We start from the raw sequence: 22,683 nt of genomic DNA, 5'->3' as shown, positions 1-22,683 counted from the left end.
ATGCAATGATTATTTTGTTCACAAGAAGGTGGGCTGAAGAACTGGCAAACAAGCTAAAACAGCTGCACAACACAACAGAACTAGAAAGCTATACCAAACTACTAGACGACTAACAAAAAATGGGCATTACTCTTTAAACATTGTAAGATGCAAGACAGGCGAATTACTTACTACAACAAATGACCAAGTAGAGAGATGGAAAGAGCAATTTCCGCAGGAAAACGCAGATGAAATTGTCGAAAAACCGAAGAATGTAGACTTGCGTATATCTTGCGAGGCCTCTTCCAAAGCGGAGATAATAACAGCTATCAAATCTCTGAGAAATAAGTCTCCGGGAGTCGATAACATTGCTGCCGAAATACTTAATTTGTGTTTTTTAATTTCTAAATTATTCATCAGCGACTCTTGTTGACCAGCAAGTACAGTCACTAGAGTGTTTGTGGTTGACTTTGTGATTTTTCTAAGGTAAAACGAAACATTCATTTGTGTATTCTCTTTATTTTTATTTGATTCACTTAATCAAAAATAAAAATAGTAGTACCACTTCTCAACTTTTCTCTTTCACTTCGCTGAGAATGTGTTCCAAAAGTAAGCTATCTTCATTAATTTCTTCGTTATCTTTTATAAAAATTTGTACTCTTAATACGTATGTCCAGTGGAAGGACTGATCTGAAAAATAAAATAACTAAAATACACTTGTGCATAGGAATCCAGGATATGTTCATATTTGTAATTCTAACGTTAATACCAAGATGTTAGATGCAACTAACTTAACAGCTGTCTCTATAGACCATCGGATTTCAATACGAACGCCAACCACGATTTTATCTCTTATGCATTTTTGTGTATTGAAAATGTTATATGAGATAAGCAAAAAAAAACAGAATTTTAGAGTTAAACCAGAGTGCGTTTTTATGAAAATCTAATTTTTCGCAACATATTTAAGGTAAAACTTTTCGTTTTCACGACCTGTTGTTATGCCTTTTTTAGAAGTTCCTTGTCGTGAAAACTAACAAAATTTCAAGTGGCCTGATGAAGAAAATAACGGATATTGTGAAAAAATTTTTAAAATTGAACCAATACTCCTCTATCGATTCGCAAAATGGTATAAGGGAAAAATTTTGTTTACAAAAAACTTTTTTTACAAAGAAAATTCAATTTTCACGCAATTTTCTCCAGGAAACTCCACAATTTTCACCTATTTTATTCTCCTTTATTTCATCTCTCAATACTCTTAAAGGCGTAAGGGATAAATTGAGTCGTTGATAGCCAGAGTGCTATAAGCCACAAAATTTAATTTTTGCTTAAATATCGGCAAAATCTTCATTTTATAGAAATCTATTTTCACATAAAATATGAAACAATTATGTTTGCCATTGTACCTAGAGATGGTACAACTAATTTACCCTAATTTACCTATTTAACGAAATGCTAATAGCATTGAAAGGCAGGGTGGTACAAGTTAGTAGACACGTGACATATACCACTGTGGCATTTAACAAATTTTAGTAGCGTGTTCGAAATAAGTTTATTTTGAGAGCCACAAGATCTGAAACATGACTTCTAGTGACTCTGAAATAGAACCTTTTCCTGGTAGTGGAAGTAAATATGTCATATTGACACATTGGATAATTCGAAATCATCATCTTCATGTATAGTCCTACCAGAGATTTAAAAGTGCCATTAATATTTATTATCGATAAGAGTTTACCACAAGGCAGCGGGGGATCGCCTCTGGACATGATCGTACTTTTATTTTCGATTTGCATTACTTATTCGATTGTTAGATGTGTTTAAAAGCCGGTCTTTATCATTGTCTACTAAAGTTATAATAGTTGCAAAAATATTTACATATACTACATTCACATATTTACAAAACTTTATCATTTCTACACAGAGTACAAAAAGAACAGAGACAAAAATATTTTAGAAAATTATTTTCAAAATTAAGGTGTGTCTAAAAGCTGGTTTTATACCGTTATCAACTGAATTTAAAAATATTTACTTAAATTACGTATACGTAGAAAGGTTACCATTTATAAATACAATTCAAAAAGATCTTACATTAAAAAAAAATTACATGGACAAGTCAGTTTCACTATCACTGTCGTTATCTAGATCTATAATAATTGTTTCTTTGAGCAACCTATCTGTATTTTTCCAGCTGTCATTGGTTATTTTCTACATTTCTAATTTAATTCGACGAACCACAGATGAATTTAGGGTAAGCGAAACATTACTTCTCCTTACTGATGCTTTTAGCTCATGCCATATGTGTTCAATAGGATTGAATATGCAATAGTAAGGAGGAAGTCTTAATACTTTATGACCCAATAAACCAAACTGGAACTGAAAATCCGGGAATATATGCTGGAAAATGATATGTATTATGAAGATCATTATTCTAAAAAACAATTACTTGAAACCTTAAAATCATTTTCCATCAGAAAACAATGTTATTGCGACAGTTTGGCGGAAGAAATGGGTCATACAGTATTAAGACTTCCTTTTTACTACTTACTATTGCATATTCAATCCAATTGAACACATATGGCATGAGCTAAAAGCATCGGTAAGGAGAAATATTGTTTCGCCACTCTAAATTCATCTGTGGTTCGTCTAATTGAATTAGAAATGGAGAAAATAGCCAATGACAGCTGGAAAAATAGTGTTGCCCATCTTCTAAAGATGGAAAGATCTTATATAAATACAGATAGGTTGCTCAAAGAAACAATTATTATAGATCTAGATAACGACAGTGATAGTGAAACTGACTTGTCTATGTAATTTTTTTTAAATGTAAGTACTTTTTGAATTGTAGTTATAAATGGTAAACTTTCTATGTATACGTAATTTATGTAAATATTTTTAAATTCAGTTGATAACGGTATAAAACCAGCTTTTAGACACACCTCAATTTTGAAAATAATTTCCTAAAATATTTTTGCTTCTGTTCTTTTTGTACTCTATTTAGAAATGATAAAGTTTGTAAATATGTGAATGTAGTGTATGTAAATATTTTTGCAACTATTATAACTTTAATAAAGAATAATAAAGACCGCCTTTTAAACACACCTAACAATCGAATAAGTAATGCAAACCGAAAATAAAAGTACGATCATGTCCAGAGCCAATCCCCCGCTGCCTTGCGGTAGACGCGTATCGATAATAAATATTAATGACTTTCTTAGACCTCTGGTAGGACTTTACATATATAAGTTAAAAAAAAGACCAAAATGAGGATAAAATAATGTAGACGTTGAAATGAAACGGATATTGAAGAAAATGGCAGACCTACGTGACTTAAAAACAGAAGAATATGAATCTTAAACGGTATTTCCACGTTAAATCTGAAACAGGTTAATGTTTTAGTCAGAAATGATAGTAATATACTTACTTGAGTTCATTTTCAGCAGTAGTAATGAATTTGTCTTAAACGATTCGGATATCGACTTGTAGCCTAATAATGGTAGATTGCAGTAAGTTCCATTCATTTTACTCGATGAAATCAAACAATCTGAAGATATATTTGAAAATCTATTAGAAATTTTTGGTCGGATTCTTACAGAAAGAGGTATTCCTTCTTTATTCAGCGATTTGCAGTAGAGCTTAATAAGATCTTGCCTGAAAATAAGACATTAAAATATAATATGTAAAGATATATATATATATATATATATATATATATATATATATATATATATATATATATATATATATATATATATATATATATATATAATATGTTCGGATAAATTTCCGCGGTCAGATGAATGAAAATTACTAAGTTCTCGGGAAGAACCGTGTTGAGAATTTATTAGTCGACGTTTCGGCACCCATTTTGGAGCCATTATCAAGAGTGATACGGTTCGGTTCGAGTTCGGGGTCTCAATCTGCCTACTCCCCTCACTCGAGACGTACCAGTATCGTGTTCTGTATGTTCTGTATGTTCCTCTTAGGGTTTGTCAACTACAGAAAGTAACTCTAAAATTACTTTCATTCCCAAACTATTAGCCGAATCAAAATTATTATGTGGTTTTCCTCCATATGGTATGAATTTGTAACCTTTATGTAAACAAAGACACCATAATTTAAATCCAAATCTTACAGGCTTTCCCCGAATCAACATCTTGCATGAATGACGTCCAAAATATGGTACTCGTCTATTGAAAGGTTATATTCGAATATACCAAATTGTAAAAATTTTAAATTCATTATATGAAAGATTTAGTAAGTTTAGCAAATTTATTATCTTTGTATAATTGAGTATTATCAGACAAATGAATATTTTGTTTGATTGATCGAAATTTATTTTTAGACATGGTTTCCCTCACAATGGCTAATTCCTTATCTTCATCTTTCGACCAATACATGTCACAATGTGGCAAAGTATGATAACCCGATAATATGCAGATATCGATAAAGCGTTTCAGTTCAGTTTCATTCATATCGAATTTGTAACGATTGTTAGTGCTGCATAAGTATTTGAAAAATGTATAATCTGGCATGTGACTTCATCGTCGAAAAATAATGAAAATATTTCGATGGGCCACTTTTCACCATGGCTGGCTTTGATGTTACCTAATAAACGATGGTTATAACTTTCAGGATGAGTCGAGAATGCTAGAGTGGTGTTTGTTTCTCATTTTGGTAAAATTTTCAATTTATTTTGATTAGATTCTCGTATTTTATTGCGAATTTTACTGAGTGGGATATCATCTTCTTCAGAATCACTTGCTGTCGGAACGTAAATTTCATATGTTGCAGCAATTTCTACATCAATATTATCTTGTTGAATGAGGTTATCACCTAGGCCTTCGTCATCAGTAATTACATTAACATTAGGAGGGATATATGTAACTTCTACTTCATCTGCATTCTCTATATCTGAATTTTTTTCAAGATATGCAATGAATTCCTTAGTAGTCAAAGGTCGTATTCGATCACACATCTCCTGTGCAGTCAAAGGTCCGAATGGTCGCTTTTGGCTCTGGCCCAACGACATTCCAGAAGTACTTGGTTGACTCATATTGACTGTGAGAAAAAAACCGAATTTCAGGCTGGACAGATAATTTTAAAACAAAAAGTTGACAACTCACCTTTAGATCACTTTGAATGTTCCCTTATTAACAAACAAATATTTTTAATTCTTATTTATGTAATATAAACCAACCCACAATTACGAAAATCTATTAAACGTGCTTACAATTGCAGTACAGATGTAACTGACAAACTGACCGACGGTTGATGTCGCGATGACCATCAATCGTTACTGATGCCGTTATGCGCCAAGGGAGCGTACGCGCACCCTCAATATTTAAGTCAAAGTTGGAAAATTAAAGACCAAGTTTCATCCAAGTATGCAATTTAAAACAGAATACATACTAGAATATTTGTGAATACTTCTCAGAGTACTAAGTATTTTAGCAGTATGTAAAAAAAAATAAAAATGAAAAGTGTGCGTAGAAGCACCTTTGGCTGTTAATGGGTCAATGAAAAAAAAAAAGAGAGTAAAATCGGACTGTACCGAAAACACCATTCATGACTTCATGATATAAGGAACTGGTGTAGAATGGGAAATATGGAGACTATATTCAGGAAAGCAAAGGAAGGTATACTCTACATATATACGGTGTAATTTTACGACACCGGAAGAACATTTTTGGCCTTTTTTTTAATAAAAAAATGATATTTAAAACACTGTTAAAGTTTATATAATTACCTTTTAAAGAATGATAGATCAATCAAACTTTTCTCTCCCAAATATAAAGCATCTATTATATGGAGGCTATATTTAGTAGACTCCGTTTCTTTATTAACTCCCGTTCGTGTAACACATTTTTCTTTGACAAATTCGCCGTATAACAAGGTTCCTCTGCACAATTGTATATTATTTATTTTTATCCATTTTCCTTTTTGTAACCTATACACCTTACCAGAAACACCTAAAATCGTAACATATTTGAATATATACTTAAGTGGGCGGTCTGAAAAATTTTTGGCCTGATTGTGATAACAATATAGAATTTGTATTCATAATCTTTAATATTAATATACATAGGGTAGGGTAGTCTACAGTGAGACGCGGTACACAGTAAGACATTGCGTTGCATAAGACATTCGCACTTTCCCGAGTTTTGTAAAAGAATTTCAAAAAAAATATTTTACGAAGGTAAGTAGTTACTCTTTAGAAGGTATTATTGAAGTAGTAATTAACAGCAGGTAGTTTAATTAGATAATTTCACTTCAAAATATTCTTATTACTGTATAAATAATATTCTTAATATTACTTATTACAAAATTTCAACCATAGAAAATCACTTCTTAGAATAACGCCTTCCGTTAATTTATATCGAGTAAAATAGTAGGGGAGTGGTAAGAACACTGAGACGCAAAACTTTCAAAGACAATAACTTTTTTATTAAATGCTACTTTAATCTTATATTGTAGCTCAGTATTTGGTATATAAACACGAACTGAAAAATCATGTCGTTATTTGATAAAAACTAAAGTTAACATCTCAAAAATACTAAAACTAAAAATTACTAAATGTCTCACTGTTCCTTTCAATGTGGGAACACTGAGACGCAAAAACTAGCATTATTTTTCGTTAAAACTGTCAAAGTTTAATTCATATTTTAAAAGCGAACTTTGGCGTTTAGTTAACCCTTGCATTACAGTGGGCGGCAAAATCATTTTAACGTCTCTTTTTAATATATGTGAGACATCTGGGACAACTGTAAAAAAGAACCTATTTTTACATTTATCGCTTTTTCTTAAAAACGATATTTCAAAATCATTTTCTTTTATTTAAGACAAGACTTTGCCTACATAGTATGTCTTTTGCTTAGAGAAGTTAAATTCAACGAGCACATAATTCCCTTTATTGCTACAGTGATCAAGAACTTCGAAACTACTTGGTTCGGGATCTTCACCAATAAAATCATCTCCTCCGCTAGAATCTTGTAATTCCATCTCATTTTCAACTTGCTCATCAGAATCACTATCTAATACGCGCCTAGTTACTTTTTTCTGTTTTGGTATTTTCTCTTTAGATTTAATCAGTTCCATTTTTTCCGGGGTATCCGTAGCTATCATCGTCTTTCCTTTGCGTTTTTTGTTGCCTTCCCCAGATTTTCTTGTCGGCGCTTTAGAATAACCCTTAAAAACTGTTGGGCTAACAAAGGTTTTCGTGGTATCAGTATTACTTGGACCTGCATTTTCTACATCTAGAGATTCATTTATATTTTCAGCAGCAGCTTCAACTGCAACAAGTGTGGCCTGTCTGTCACAAAACTTGACAAGAAATCTTCTTCAGTGAAGAAATGCCGATCAAATGGAAATATTCCGGTTTTTCGAAAAGCGCTTGTGATGTTAACTGGCGTCATTGTTCGTGGATATGCTGTGCCCACACAGGCCGCTACGTTATAAATTGTAAATGTCTGACCGGGATGGTTCATCATCTATGCATCTACTGTAGCATAGAAAGTTTGAAATGGTTTTAATAAGCCTACGTCCAACGGCTGTAATTTGTTCGTACAGTGTGGCGGTATAGTTAGGATTGTAATGCCATCCATATCTGTGGACTGTTTGGAAAGATAGTCCTTTCATTCGCGCTGCTTGCCGTATAAAGGTGCCACCCTGTACTAATTCAATAGCCTGTCTCATCAGATCTTCAGAGAATCTTCCTATTTTCCGATTTGTTTTATTTTTTCTTGCCATTTTCTTTCTGTAAGAAATTATTTTGCAAATGATCTGGCTTATACAACTATAACGGAACAGTGAGACAGTAAAAGAACAGTGAGACGCGTCTCACTGTTCAGAATTTCAAAGGTTGCAAAGATATGTTGCTAAAAAACGCTTGACCGAAGGGAAAATCTCCATGACCCCTTTTTAAAATTTTAAAGAGTATTTGGAAACCTGTAGGAAAATGGCGTATGGGCTAACGACTTTAGATGTTTGTAAACTGGCATATGAAGTTTTTATTGTAAATAAACTGAAAACATCAGAATCATGGAATTCAACAAAAATGGCAGGTGAAGTTTGGCTACGAGGTTTTATGCAACGCTGCAAAACTTTAGCATAAGACAACCAGAGGCTTGTAACTTATCAAGATTGACTTCTTTTAATAGTCACAATGTAGGAATTTTCTTCGAAAATCTCCGTAACATATTGAATAAAAACCCTTCACTTTCCCAAGGATCGAGAACTTTTAATTTGTATGAAACCGGGCTCACCACTGTTCAGAACCCTAAAAAGATTATTACAACAAGGGGTGTCAAGCAAGTAAAGCATTATACGAGTGGTGAACGAGGTTAGCTGGTTACAATGTGTGCCATTGTTTCTGCTGCTGGAACTTTGTAACATTTTTTTATAATTAAAATATTAAATAATTTTTAACACTTTTACCCCTGTTGCTGAGACGCCGATGGCCGTATTTGCAAATAATATAAACGCGGTTGGTCGTGTTGACCATTAGGAAATTTTATTAGAATTTACCGACTATCTCAAAAGACGGAAGGTCTGACCTATTATTTATTCTCGTTAATCCTCGGTTAATTCTTTCCGGTTTCAGGCGATTTCTTTTTGATAAATTTGGTAAATATCGTCGAAGGCACGTTATAGTCATTTTCTAAGAGAACTTAATCCGAAAGGATCTATCTTTCATCATGTTCCTAGCTAGAAGAGTACCGTTATTTTCGATATCATTAGAATCTTTTTACCTTCTTAGAAATCCATCCAGGCTGGCCTGTCATTTTTAAGTGGGAGATATCACACCTTATTTTTGGGGGAAGCTTGTGAAATTTTGAGAGGAACATTACTTCTGGCGGGAGAGTCTTTGCGTAAGGACGTTCTCCATATCTTACCGTCTCTGTTCTCTGTGCATTTTCTTTCTAAGTGTGTATACACTTCTATATTTACCCTTCGGCAAATTAGCGGCAAAAAAAAAACAAATAATAAATCAAAAACCAAACAATATAGTTAAAAAAAAAACAGTTACATTATAAGGATAATCAATAATATAATATTGAGTATTATGTATAATAATATGTGTTGTTCATTAAATATAAGATAATATTAGATACGCATTAAGTGAAAATTAATACTTAACTGAAGCATTTTCCTTATAACTTTCACACATTTGTTCTGGCTAATTGGCTTAGTTCCAGTGCCATAAAACAAAACACACACACACACACACACACACTTCTATATTTGAGTTCTTTTAATCTAATATCATATTAGATTAAATATTGGTATAAAGTACCTTTTAATTTAAATAACTTCAGTGCTTGATACATAGTTTCAGTGCAATGTAGCAGTCATCAAGATTTACTGTAAGTAATCATAGTATCTTCAATTATCTGGGCGAATAATATGGTATGGTTATGGTATGATATTATCTTGAATTATCTGGGCGAATCTACGTTCATCCATGTCTTCACCTGTAGTTAAGAGTAACTACTGATTTTTGCATTAAATTTAAAGAACATTCAATATTTTCTTACGAACTTTCCATCAGCTACTAAGAAATTCTAATAAGTAATAATTACGAACATTCTATTCTCCGTTAATCATTAAACAACAGTGCGAACAGATAATTAACTTAACCAGTGCGGGTTGGTTTAATTTTTATTTCTGTAATCTTGTCGTATTCTTTGAATTTAACTTTAATTAACTGTGTGTTATTTATTATTCATTATAACTGGGTTCATGTTACACCCAGTATCTCGAGATATGCCCATTAAACAGCAAAGAAAGACTTTCTTTAACCAACTTTAGTTGAATATATTTATATAGCATCAGATTCTCTTCGCTGATAATTTAATTTGTGTATGATTTCATTATATTGTATTTGTAAAGGTATTTATCAATCATAATACTGTTTATTTTTTATATGTATACCACCATTTAATAATTGATGGTGTATTTTTATTACTTGAGTGTACATTCAGCCGCCTACATCATTGTGTTGTTGAATATATGGTTTTTGTTTTATGTATGAATTTTGTTTGTCGACTCCTAACAAGTTTCCTGATATAACATAATAACTCTGAATATTTGCTTATTATATTAAATTATTATTATACCTCCGACCAGAAGTAAGATCAGGCTGATTAAATTTCGTAGGTAAGTAGGTGGACGGAGTCCACCTAATATATTTATTATTTGTTTATATAGCGTGTTGACCAAATTTATTTAATAATTAACTGTTGGTATCTTTCCTTGGATTTGGTCTCAGAACCAAAATATTTTTCCTTATCTTTTTTCTTTTCTAACGTTTCTTAATTTTCTCCTTAAACCCCAAAAAAATTGAGTGGCGCCCTGTTCCTATCTTATCTTATCTTTGGTAATTTTACCCATCTATCTTTTTGTTTATTTCGGTATCTTTTCTAATACGTCTTATCCTGTCATATCTTTACTTATTTCGTCCGTTGGACCCATTCCCGGTTCCAAAAGCTAGTTTCGAACCCACGACTCGCTCTCCACCAACCGTCTGGCTGCCGTCCGCAGTGTCTCCATTGGTGACCTTTCTAGCACCATCCAAAAAAGGTTTCCGAGGTTACAACTTCCCTGGCACCAGTCCTAATATTTCCTAGGAAATTTTTTAAGCCGCATATGTTACAAGGTGCTCCTCCCGATACATTAGAGCTGGCAGCACAGAGCGGCTGGATGAATTCCGAATTATTTGTCGAGGTATTGGAACATTTTATCAAAGAAACAAATAGTTCAATAAATAATCCTTCTCTATTGATTTATGATAATGCAGAGTGTCACATATCTGCAAAAATAGTTAACAGGGCTAGAGGGGCTGGAGTTTTTATATTAACTTTGCCTTCACATTGCAGCAAAAAATGCAGTCCCTTGATCTAACAGTTTTTGGCCCGTTTAAATCATATTATAACAGAGAATGTGACAAATGGATGCTAAACAATCCGGGTATTCCTTTAACAATTTACAATATAGCCGAGTGTATTCGCCTTTCATTTTTGGATGCTTTTACCTCCAGCAATATAGTTAAAGGATTAGAGAGATCGGGGATTCTTCCATTTAACCCTGATATATTTGGGGATTTTGATTTTCTTCCAGCAAGCGTAACTGATAGACTGTTAGACACCGATAAGAACACAGATCTATCTAATGCACCAGGTCCAAGTCATGTTAATGCTGCTGTAATAAATTCTGTTAGCAGAGGTAATGATGTTGAGACACCAAGTCGACAGCTGAAATAACTAAAGTTGCTCCAGTAACTCCGCCAAAAGAAGGCATTCAGTTTTTAAACCCTTAAATTATACGAGGGTTTCTTAAGCAAGACCAAGGAAAACTGCCAGGGCAAGAAGAAATAAAAAAAAAGTGTTAACAGATACCCCTGAGAAATTACTTATTGAAGAAAAAGAACAAAAGAAGGAAATGAGCCAAACAACTAAAACCTATATGAATGAATTAAAATTGTTAAAAAAGAAAAAAAAAACGTGAAGGTATCATCGAAAAGCAGAAATATTTCAGAAGAAAGTGATACAAATCAAGAACAGAACAACTTAGAACGAGATCCTACAGCATACACAAGGAATAATACGAGGAAAATAACAATACCATACATAAAAGGATTATCAGAAAAACTTAAAAGGATAGAACATTTCAACAACATTCAAAACAACAAACACATTGAGATTTATTTTGTCTAAAACCAAACCTAACAATGAACAAGAAAGGACAAAGAATTGTATTTATAAAATACCTTGTGAATGTGATCAGTTTTATTTAGGTGAAACATCAAGGCCATTAAATGTTAGAATAAGTGAACATCAATTTTATATTAAAAATAGAGAATTTGATAGATCTCAAATATGTAAACGTGAATGATTCAAGTATAGTCCTAAAAGAAACGGATGGTAAAAAAAACCAAAGAAGCAGCTCTAATTATGCTAAATGAGACCAATTGTGTCGTAAATTCCTCGGCAGAATGTAGTAGGATCTGGTTACCCATATTAAAAGAGGAAGTTATTAAAAGGAAAATACCAGTATTAGTTAGTCAGTAACATATCGAGGATATATCATCTATGTTTTTTAAATAACAAACATAAAATCAGAATTTGGTGTTTATTGAGAGTAAACTAAATGTAAGACCAAATACTTGCCATGTCGGGATAGTATTATGAGGTTTTTTCCTGGTTTTTCCCTCATGATTTACTATGAAGTTACTAACAGGAGAATTTTACTGTCATCATGGCAAGTGTTTGTCTTTTTAAAGACGAATTACATGCTATGATTTTTTTTCTGACGGATATTCTTAAGTTAAAGTTGATTTCATGTAATTGAATGAACTATCTTACAAGTAAAGTCGTCCCAGGAACGCAACTCAACAATATTGGCAATATCATTTTAAAGTCGTCTACTTTAAAATGTATAATGTACGTCTGAATTGTCAATATAAATAAGTAAGATAAAATTAAATTATTAGAATTTTTCACCAAGATACAAAAAAAAAACAAAATTTGTTTAATTTACTAATGTTTGTATTTTGAGAACGATTTCCAAAGTGGAAATTGAAACGTCAATAAACTTACTTTAACCTTTAATTGTGGCTTATTCCCATTTAAATAGTAACTAATTTAAAATGTCACAAGAAAATAGCTTTAGAACAATATAGAGCGAAGACAAACTGTGTAAAGTTCGACTAGTTTTTGAATTAGTCCTGAAAAGATGTCCTGTCCTTCAGAGAGAAATAAATGTTTGCATATACGAAGAAATCATGCGGTTCAAAGGGAGATTGTCTATAAAGCAATACATCAAAAACAAGCCCAATCCATGGGAAGTAAAACTGTATCTATTAGGTGGTGAGAGTAGATTGATTTACAATTTTCTAATCTATTAAGGCAGTACCACAAAAATAGAACCATCTAATTTGAAATATGGACAGGATGCAGCTATCGTATTGAAATTATTAAAAGGACTTGAAGCTAATAAGCATGAATTGTACTGTGACAATTATTTTACGAACTATAATCTTTTACAAATTCTCAACCAAAAATCGATACTTGTTGCTGGTACTGCTAGGATCAATAGATTTTCTAAACCACCTCTAATTGATGTAAAAGATTTTTCAAAAAACAAGAGAGTATTAATGGAACAAATTATCTCTTCAGATGGAATTGTAGTAACCAGATGGTTGGATAACAGGCTCGTGATATTGGTATCCAACTTGGTTGATTGGGGTTGGTACCGGATATGTAAAACGTTAGAATAAAAAAAAAACAAAATGTTTCATTGATGTAAGTCGACTCGAAGTTATACAAAAGTATAATAAGTCCATGGGTGGCATAGATAAAACATATGCTCTTATTGCGTTTTACAGAATAACAAGTCGTTGCAGAAAGTGGACTGTTCGACTAATCTTACTTGCACTTGACATGGCCCTAACAAACTCTTGATTGAGTATAAACGAGACATACATACTTTAGGAATTCCACAAAAAGATATGGACCTTCTACACTTTAGGATGAAAGTTGGTGCTGCTCTTATAAAAGTCAACCCTTTTAATTTGAAATAAAAGATCGATTGTATCATTTATCATCGACTGGAGTCAACATAAAATTTATTTGGGTCAAAGCACATATTGGTCTCAAACATAATGAATATGTAGATCATTTAGTTAAAATGAGTGTAACAACTGGCTCTACGTTGATATATATGCTTAATACATCAGATGTTACTACGATTTAAAAAAAATCAGCAATTTAGATGGATAAAGCAATGGAAACATTACTGTTCTACAAACCATAAAAGGTATACCTCTTTACAACCAATTATACCTCAAATAACCTGGTTTCAGAATTTCAAAGCTCCTCGTAAATATATTACTACTATAAATCGAATACGCTTTGGACATGCATGCTACCCATGCCATTTATTTAAAATAAAAGTCATCGATGATGATAGTTGCAAACATTGCGGTAAGCTAGGTGACCTCGATCACATCTTCTTTGAATGTCCTACATTTATTCAGCATTCAAACTCCCTGTATACAAAATTAACTAAATGCAATACATAGGCTCCATATAATATACAGTCCTTGTTAGCCATAGGTCCTGTAACAATATATAATTTAATTATAGAATTTTTGTCAGACACATGCATAGCTTTATAAATCTGGTACTCGTTCATGAAAACTTTCATGAGCGGGTATAGGGTTAGACTTGTACCCTTTGTTTATCCTATATGTAACAATACCTTATCCGTGGTCCGTATCCGTATGTATGTATTTTCCTTCGACGTGTTCTTCTATTAATTATTCATCTATTTCGTTTTAGGGATATCGCTGTGCATTTGTTTGAGAGAAATAATCTGTACTTATGTGTATATACTTTCTTAAGGAATATATTATGAATATTAATTGTATGACCACAACAAATATGCAAAAAAGTTTACCACTTTTACCCTCGGGCTTCCCCCTAAAACCCGCCTCGGAGGGGGATAAAAACACAAAAAAATTGATTTACCAAGAATCCGTACACCGTAGAAAAAAACGTTTCAAATAAAAAATGTAGCTGAGATAATTTTAAATAAAAATGTTCATAAGAATTTTTTGTGTACACTGAACCGTTCTCCTAGAAACAACGCTTGAAGCGACTGTCGATTTTGCATGTCAGTTACTTGCGCGAAATCAATGTTCAATAAAATTTGTATCATTTTAGGTTTAAACATTATTACTTATCACATTAGTTTTAAACATCAGGCTATAGTAATCGAAACTTCATAGTGACCAGTCAATGGAAGGAATTGATTGTATTGATCTCGTGAGAATCATAAAAAATGGCAAAAATCGCGCCACGTTTATTTATTTAACACCTGTATGTAAATTAACTTAAATTTATGATTAAATACTAAAAATAGAAAAAAACTAGACCTGCAGCCACCTCCAAAAAAAGTTATACGCTTTACAAAATTGCATTTTAAGGTTATGTACATTCCACCAATGGGTCTATAAAAAATATGCAAGTTTTATAAAAACCCTAACTAGAAGTGTGAATTTTTTGAAATTTTTAAATTATTTGCAACTCACAAAAAAAAAAAACGAAAAATGACGTTTTCGGGAATAGGGGAAGGATGGAAAAAAATTTTAAAAATTAAATTCTAGGACTAAGGGCATTTTGCCTATCTTAACGGGGGGTACCATTTAAAAAATATATATTCACTAAAAAGTAGACAAATAACTATTTGATCTCAGCGGTAAATAACTATTGATTCTTGTTCTTGCCCCCGCCAGATATAAAAAAGTTTAATATAGAGTTCGATGAATTCTGCAATCAGGTATTATCTCGTCTCTTGAAATTTTTATCACATATCATAGTATATCAACGTAAGGAGAAAAATCTCGAGAGTAGCGGTTCGATTTCTGAGCCGAAAACTTATCAGACCACCTTAGTCCTACATGAAACCGTGATATTCTTACCAGCGTAGAAGTTACAATTATTTGTTTTTTGAGAACTATACAATGGAAAATAATACCAATCTTCCACGTCTGAGATCAATTCGTTAAATGCTTCAATATGGTCCACTCTTCTTGGTTGCACCAAAAGAATTTCTGTAACAAATTAAAATTAACTTTTAGCCAAATAATTTTACTAAAATGCAAAGAGCTTTTGTAAATCTTCACGTAGATATACAAAAATGAATGAACAACAGAAAAAGAAAAAATTGTATGCAAAAAAGAAGCTGAAGAACAACTTATAGAAGTGTTGAAACTATTTTTTAGCATTTTTACATTAACTACTGTATTTTATGGGAATAAACCATTTTTTAAAATATTTTATTTATTTTTTATAAAAATATAAAATATTTTTAATCAATATTAACAATTTATTTATTTATTTTCAACGGGCTGCTGCCTAATAAGATTTACAATGTTTACAATGTATACAATAAAACAAACAAATATAAGTATAAATATCACAATAATAAAAGTATAAATATCACAAACTTAATCATGTAATTTAGTTTTACCCATCAAAATGATGACTACCCATTTCACAACCACTCAAATAAACACATGACTGAGACCAGAAATGAATTTGGCCTTCGGTGCAAACAAATCTAGATCTGGGTGAATATTTGCCCATCTTAGTGCTCGAGAAAAAAAATTATTATATGCATAGTTAGTTCTGTGAAGAGGAACATAAAAAGTTTGGTTTAATCGTGTTCTACGTAGAGGTACATGCAGACCAACCTGCTCAAGTAGCTGAGGACATAAGACTATAGAATTAATTATGCCATAAAGCATCTTTGCATCTTTAATTAATCGTCGGTGGTACAATGAGAGAATACCAAGTTGGGTCTCAATTTGATCATAATTTACTTGATTTAATTCAAAAGGTATACCCTGTTTATATGCTACACTTGTGTGGAAACTGTCTCACTTTTTGATATGTAAATATTATAAGATGGGGACTATACACAAGAACAATACTCTAGATGGGGTCTAACTAATGAACAGTATAGTAATTTAATCGCTTCAATATTCTGAAAGTCTCTAGTGAATCTTTTTATAAAGCCAAGCATTTGTAAAGACTTGGAAATTATTGACACATAATGCGATTCAAATAAAAGTTTAGAGTCTAAATTAATTCCCAGATCACGAATTTCGGTAACACAGTCAACAAGAAAGTTATGTATATTATAATTATATTCCATTGGGTCTCTCGATCGTCCAAAAGAAACAGCATGACACTTGGATGCGTTCAGCATGGGATTCAACACACACCACTCACTCAACCGATCGAGATCGTGTTGAAGATTAACACAATCTTCTGTATTATTTATAATTGTGTAGAGCTTTAAATCGTCCGCAAAAAGAAGAGGTGAACTGTGCTGGAAGCAGTGGTGTATATCATTGATAAATATATTAAATAACAGGGGTCCCAAATGAGAACTCTGGGGTACTCCTGAATGAACCTTAATCTTACTGGAAACAAAATTCCTGATACGCACCATCTGAACTCAACCCCTCTCCATGGCTTTCCTCAGGAAGTCCACAAACACTAGTATATTGCATTCAGTCGATCTGCTATTTCGAAATCCAAATTGTTGGTCTACTAGCTGTTTTTTAAGTGAAGCTTAAGATAGTCTCACACAAAACATTCAAATATCTTTGGTATTATACTAATTATACTAATGGGCTTGTAATTATTCACCAATGAATTATCTCCCGCTTTAAAAATAGGTGTTAAAAAACTATTTTTCCAGCATTCTGGAAATTTACCCTTATTTAAGCATAGATTAAAAATGTGAAAAAGAGGTCTGGATAATATAAAACAACAATTCTTGAGAAAGCTGGGAGGCAATCCATCAGGACCAGGACCCTTATTCACATCCAGTTCTGATAATTTTAAATAAATATCAGATAGAGTTATGTTGAAACCAGTCAAGTTAGTAAGATCAAATGAAAGGTATGTCACATATTTGAGTGGAATAGACTGTAGAAAAATACTCTGCAAAAAGATTTACCATATCTGGTCCGTGACTGGATTCAACACCACCATAACTCAACACAGCGAGCAAGGAACGCTTTCTCCTCTGTGAATTCACAAACGACCAAAATCCCTTCAAATTATTTCCTACTGGTAATTCTGTTAAATAAATATGATTTATGTAGCCTTCATCTTTTAACAATTTACAGTTGGCCCTCAGCTGAGAAAAAGTGCGATAATCCAGAAGTGATTTATATAAAAGATATTTTTTGTGAGCTTTCTTTTTCTCAGCTATCAGGTCTTTCAACTCTGGTGAGAACCGAGAAGGGAATCTACGTTTTAAATACCTTTTTAGGGTAATAAATAATTCTATAGCTAAGTAAACTATATCATAAAAAATATTCACAATTTGATTCAGTGGTTTTCCTAAAAATCAATTATCCCAACAGAACTGTGATAAAAATCAGTTATTTTCACATAGTCATAGTCAATTAATATATTTTTAGAAGATCTATTTCCATAAAATATAGTAGTAAATTTACAGAAAATCTCAATTAACAGATTTTATTTAGGATCAAGATCAAAATAATAAATACAATAGTGTCTCAATACAGTAGAGGGGTACCGGATTAATGAATTGTTTGGATTACTGGATTGTGTAGAAAAATTCAAGATAAATAAAATAGAGCTTTTTATAATAAATATTTCTTTATGATAATCACATATTTATCTTTTATATATAATCAAAAATCTTTCTACCATATAATGGAAACTCTAAAATATTGGGGAAATCTGCAAGAAAGACTCTAATGAGTATCAATTGTTTCGCCGAACGTTTTCGCCAACAAGAATTAATTTGGCTTCTTCAGGGCTGAAAGAGAAGAAATTATAATTAGCTACCATATATTATCTATTTAAACAACACTGGAGATCTTTTAATTCTAGAGATAATTTCTTCTGTTTCAGCCCTGAAGAAGCCAAATTAATTCTCTTTGGCGAAAACGTTCGGCGAAACAATTGATACTCATTAGAGTCTTTCTTGCAGATTTCCCCAATATTTAAGAGTTTACTATTTAACTTATCTGCAAAGATTAAATTTCTTTTCTATATATATATATATATATATATATATATATATATATATATATATATATATATATATATATATATATAAAATGGCTATACACCCCAGCGTGGGGTTGAACCGCGAATGCTTTCTAGATCCTATTTATTGACTGGATCAGTCCCTTTTGTTTGTTATCTTCTTGACGATATCTCTCCATTTATTTCTGTCTCTAGTTTTTCCTCTCCATTTTCTGACTCCTGCCCTTTGGAGGTCTTCTTCAACCTCTTGCAGCCACTTTGATCTTGGTCTTCCCCTTCTCATTCTTCCTCCTGGATTCCATTCTATCATTGCGTATATCACTGCTTCATCTCCTGCTCACCAAATGTGACCTAACCATCTAACTCTGCATTGCTTTATTTTAGTCACGATGTCTTCCTTAAGTTCTTCCTTGATCTCTGCATTTTTTCTGCTTCTATATTCATTTTGCTCTATTCTGATTGGTCCCAGTATGGTTCACATAATCTTTCTCTCCGCTATTCTTAAGTCTTCATCTTTTTTGACCATCGTCATTGTTTCTCCTGCATATAATATTGGACTAATTATGGTGTTCTAAATGTTCATCTTAGTTTTCTTAGTCAGTGTTTTGCTTTTAAGTAATCTTTTATTTGCAAAATAAGCTTCATTCGCTGCTAATATTTTTTCTTTTATTTCGGACTTCCTTTCTCCGGTTTTGCTTATTGTAAATACTAGGTATTTGAAGTATTCTACTTCTTCAAACTCAGAACTTCCTATTTTGATTTTTTCTTTCATTGGCTTTTTCCCTAATCTTAATATTTTTGTCTTTTCTTGATTTAATCTTAGTCCCATTACCTCCCCTTTCTCTTTTATTATTTCTAGCATTTCGTTCATTATTTTCCTGTTCTTTGCAATAATAGCAATATCGTCTGTATATGCAATTATTTGTCTACCTCTTGTTCTTAGATTTCCTTTATTTATAATTCGTAGTGCATATTCTAAGGCTAGATTAAATAGCGTTGTTGATAAGGCATCCCCTTGTTTCATCCCTTTATTTATACTGAATTCCTCTATCTCTCCTCTTTGTGTCTTTATGCTAATTTTTGTAATTCTCATTGTCATTTCTATTAATTTTCATTATGTGGAGTTTATGTGGAATTTTAAATTTTTTAAGTGCTATCATTAATCCTTTCCTTTTTCCATTATTTGTTTTATTGTGTGTATTGCATCTATTGTAGATCTTTCTTCTATGAATCCACATTGGTACTGTCCCACTGTCTTCTTTATGATCTTCGATAACTTCCTTTTTATTATTGATGATATGTTGTATTTAGTAACGTCATTACTCTATAATTTTCACAATTTTGTGGGTCTCCCTTTTTATGTATTGTTATGATCTGCCCCACCTTCCAGTCCCCTGGCATTTTCTTTTCTTTCTATATATTTTTCAATAGTGCCAGTATTTTTCCTCTCAACTCCCGTCCTCCGTATTTTATTAGTTCCACATTAATTCCATTTTTACCAGGGGCTTTTCTATTTTTGGTTCTCTTCTCTTTGAAATTTCGATGTCTAGTTCATCTAATTCGTCTGCTTTTTCTTCGTGCACCGTTTGCTCCTCGTTATTCATTTCTTCTCCTGTTGTTTCCTCCGTTAAGAGCTCTCTGTAGTAATTCCTCCATACTTGATGGTATTCTTGATCCTCTATTATCACTGTTCCCTCTTTATTTTTTATTCCGTTTGTTTTGCCTTTGTATTTTTTGTAAAAATTTTTCGTATTTCTGTTAGTTCTTTCCTGCTCTATTTAATGCATTTTTTGTCTACCTGTCTTCTTTTATTTTGCCTTATCACTTTCTTAGCATTCTTTCTTAATTTTTCATATTCCTCTCTGTCTTTCTCTTTATCTGTGCTTAGCCATTTAGTTCAGGCTTGCACTTTCTTTCCTGTTATTTCTCTACATTCTTGGTTATACCATCCGTTTTTTGTTTTATCCTGACTTTTACCTACCTGCATATTTGCATCTTCTTCTATTGATTTTTGGATCGTTTCCCATTCTGTGTTTATATGTTCTGCTTTATATTTCTGTTTTATTTGAACTGCCTCTTCATATTTTTTCTTACTTCTTCATTACTCATTTTATTGCCATTCCACTTTTTATGTTGGTTTTTCTGGTTTGTTTTAATTTTAACTTTTTGTCTTATAGTGGGCGTAACCATGTAGTGGTCTGAATCTGCACACGCACCTCTAAATGTTCTTACACCTTTTATTAGCGATTGTTTTCGTTTATTAATCATTATGTGATCAATTTGACTGGATGTTTTCTGATCTGGTGACCTCCATGTTACTTTATGTATTTTAGGGTGTTTAAATTTTGTTGAGCTTAACAAATTTGTTCTAGTTAATGGTTATATAGTCTTTGCTCATTGTCATTCGTGTCTTCGTGTATTGTATGCTTTCTGGCAATTTGTTGTAATAAGTTCTCTTTTCCAATCTGTGCAGTGAGGTCTCCTAGTACAAATATGACGTCTTCTTTGGTTATTTTTTTATCTCCTCTTCGAAACTATCATAAAAGATTTCTTTTTGGTCTGCATTGCTTGTTTCTGTAGGAGCGTATAAGTTCAACACTGATATATTAAATGGTTTGTTGTTGACTCTTACATAGGCCATCCTTTCGCATATTTGCGAATCTTTTTTGCCCTTGCTTCTTTCCTCCTGAATTGTATAGTATTGTATAGTCTTGTTTATCAATCTGTCTTTGTTTCTCCCAACCTAATTCTTGCAGTGCTGTAATATCTATTTTATACTTTTTGAGTTCTTTTCCTATTTCTAAGATTTTTCCTGGAGATAGCATAGTTCTTATATCCCATGTACTTATTTTCAACTCTTTATTTTTTTTGTCCTGTTGTCTTCGTCTTTTTGTTTTCTTGTCTATCTTTCTTTATTTCACTTTTGTTGTACCTGAGTTTATCTGCAGTCATTCCTGTTTCTTTGCCTCTTCCGTCAACGAATAATATATCCTCTCATCCCTGCTAGTTTTTTGAACCACCTCCAGGAAGGTCCTCCATTTCGTTGGTGTTCCTATTCCATTTCCTTTCTCGACCATCTATTATCAGTTTGTTGGCTTTAATTTGGACACGTTTACCTTTCTTTATTTCATTTTTTGGTATTCTTCGTATTTCCTTCTGTATTTGTAATTCCTCTGTCGTTAGTTCATCGTTTATATATATTTTTTCTTCTTTCGCTTCTTTCAGTTTACCTTTGTTTTCCATAATTTTTGTTTTTTCTTCTTTGTTTGGCAGTCTTACTAAACATGTTTCATCTCCTAGTTTCAGTGCTTGTTCTATATTTACGTTAATATTCAGTTCTTTTGTCATAATGCTTCCTATTAGTTCTTTAAGTGTTCTATTGTCATTCCCTGTATTATCAAATTATTTTCTTTTCTTATTCTATCCAGCCTTTCAAGGAGTCCTTTTGTATCATTCAGATCCTTTTTGATTTGTTCATTTTCTTTCCGGATTTCACTATTCTCTTGTTTTAGTTCTGCTATTTCAGTTCCGAGTTCCCTTATTTCTTCTCTGAATTGTTTTTGTACCGTTTTTACTTCTTTTACGTCAGTTTTTAATTCTTGTAACTCTATTGTTAAATTTTTTATCATATTTAGTATTTGATCTATTTTGTTTTCATCTCTGTGACTTTTAACTGGACTTCTTTGTACTTTTTACTGGAGCCAAATAGTAGTTCCTCTTCTTCTCTATTTATTTTCCGATTGTCATCGGATATAAAATATTATCATCTGAATACATATTTCTACTGCTACTACTCGCGATAGCACCCTCCCCACTCAACGCGTCGAAGAAAGATGGTTCTCTCAAGCAGTAGCTTGTAGTAATTGATTGTCACGTTTTCTTCCTTAATAAATTAATTTTCAATTAAATTAATTGTTTGTTATTTTGGAACGGTCTGCTGTAGCAGCGCCCACCTCTAGCTTTTAAAACTAATATTAGCGTTAATATTACCTTTGCCGGTTTTGTTTTTAGTTTTTTGTGATGATAGTAAATAAAAATTCCTTCGCCTTCCTAAATTTATAGAGTTTATGCACTTACCTCTATTCTAATGCCTTTGCTATAATTACCATTA

At 32.2% G+C, this 22,683-nt stretch overlaps 1 protein-coding gene across 2 annotated transcripts in view; it reads right to left on the bottom strand.

Annotated features, from left to right (window-relative positions):
* Positions 1-478: 478 nt before the first annotated feature.
* The window catches only part of Cmtr1 (Cap methyltransferase 1), an 84,397-nt gene continuing 62,192 nt past the window's right edge, over positions 479-22,683 (bottom strand). For both annotated transcript variants that reach the window (XM_072543760.1, XM_072543759.1), the window contains exons 10-13: positions 15,455-15,586; positions 5,723-5,945; positions 3,398-3,624; positions 479-669 (exon numbers count right to left, since the gene is read on the bottom strand). In XM_072543760.1, the coding sequence (XP_072399861.1) occupies positions 548-669; positions 3,398-3,624; positions 5,723-5,945; positions 15,455-15,586 (704 nt within the window). In that variant the 3' untranslated portion in view covers positions 479-547. The remainder of the gene's footprint in view (positions 670-3,397; positions 3,625-5,722; positions 5,946-15,454; positions 15,587-22,683) is intronic.

This window comes from Diabrotica undecimpunctata, chromosome 9, assembly GCF_040954645.1.
Source record: "Diabrotica undecimpunctata isolate CICGRU chromosome 9, icDiaUnde3, whole genome shotgun sequence".
In the NCBI taxonomy this organism is placed as follows: domain Eukaryota; kingdom Metazoa; phylum Arthropoda; class Insecta; order Coleoptera; family Chrysomelidae; genus Diabrotica; species Diabrotica undecimpunctata.
The sequence above is the reverse complement of the archived record's forward strand: the minus strand, read 5'-3'. Positions and strand labels throughout refer to the sequence as shown.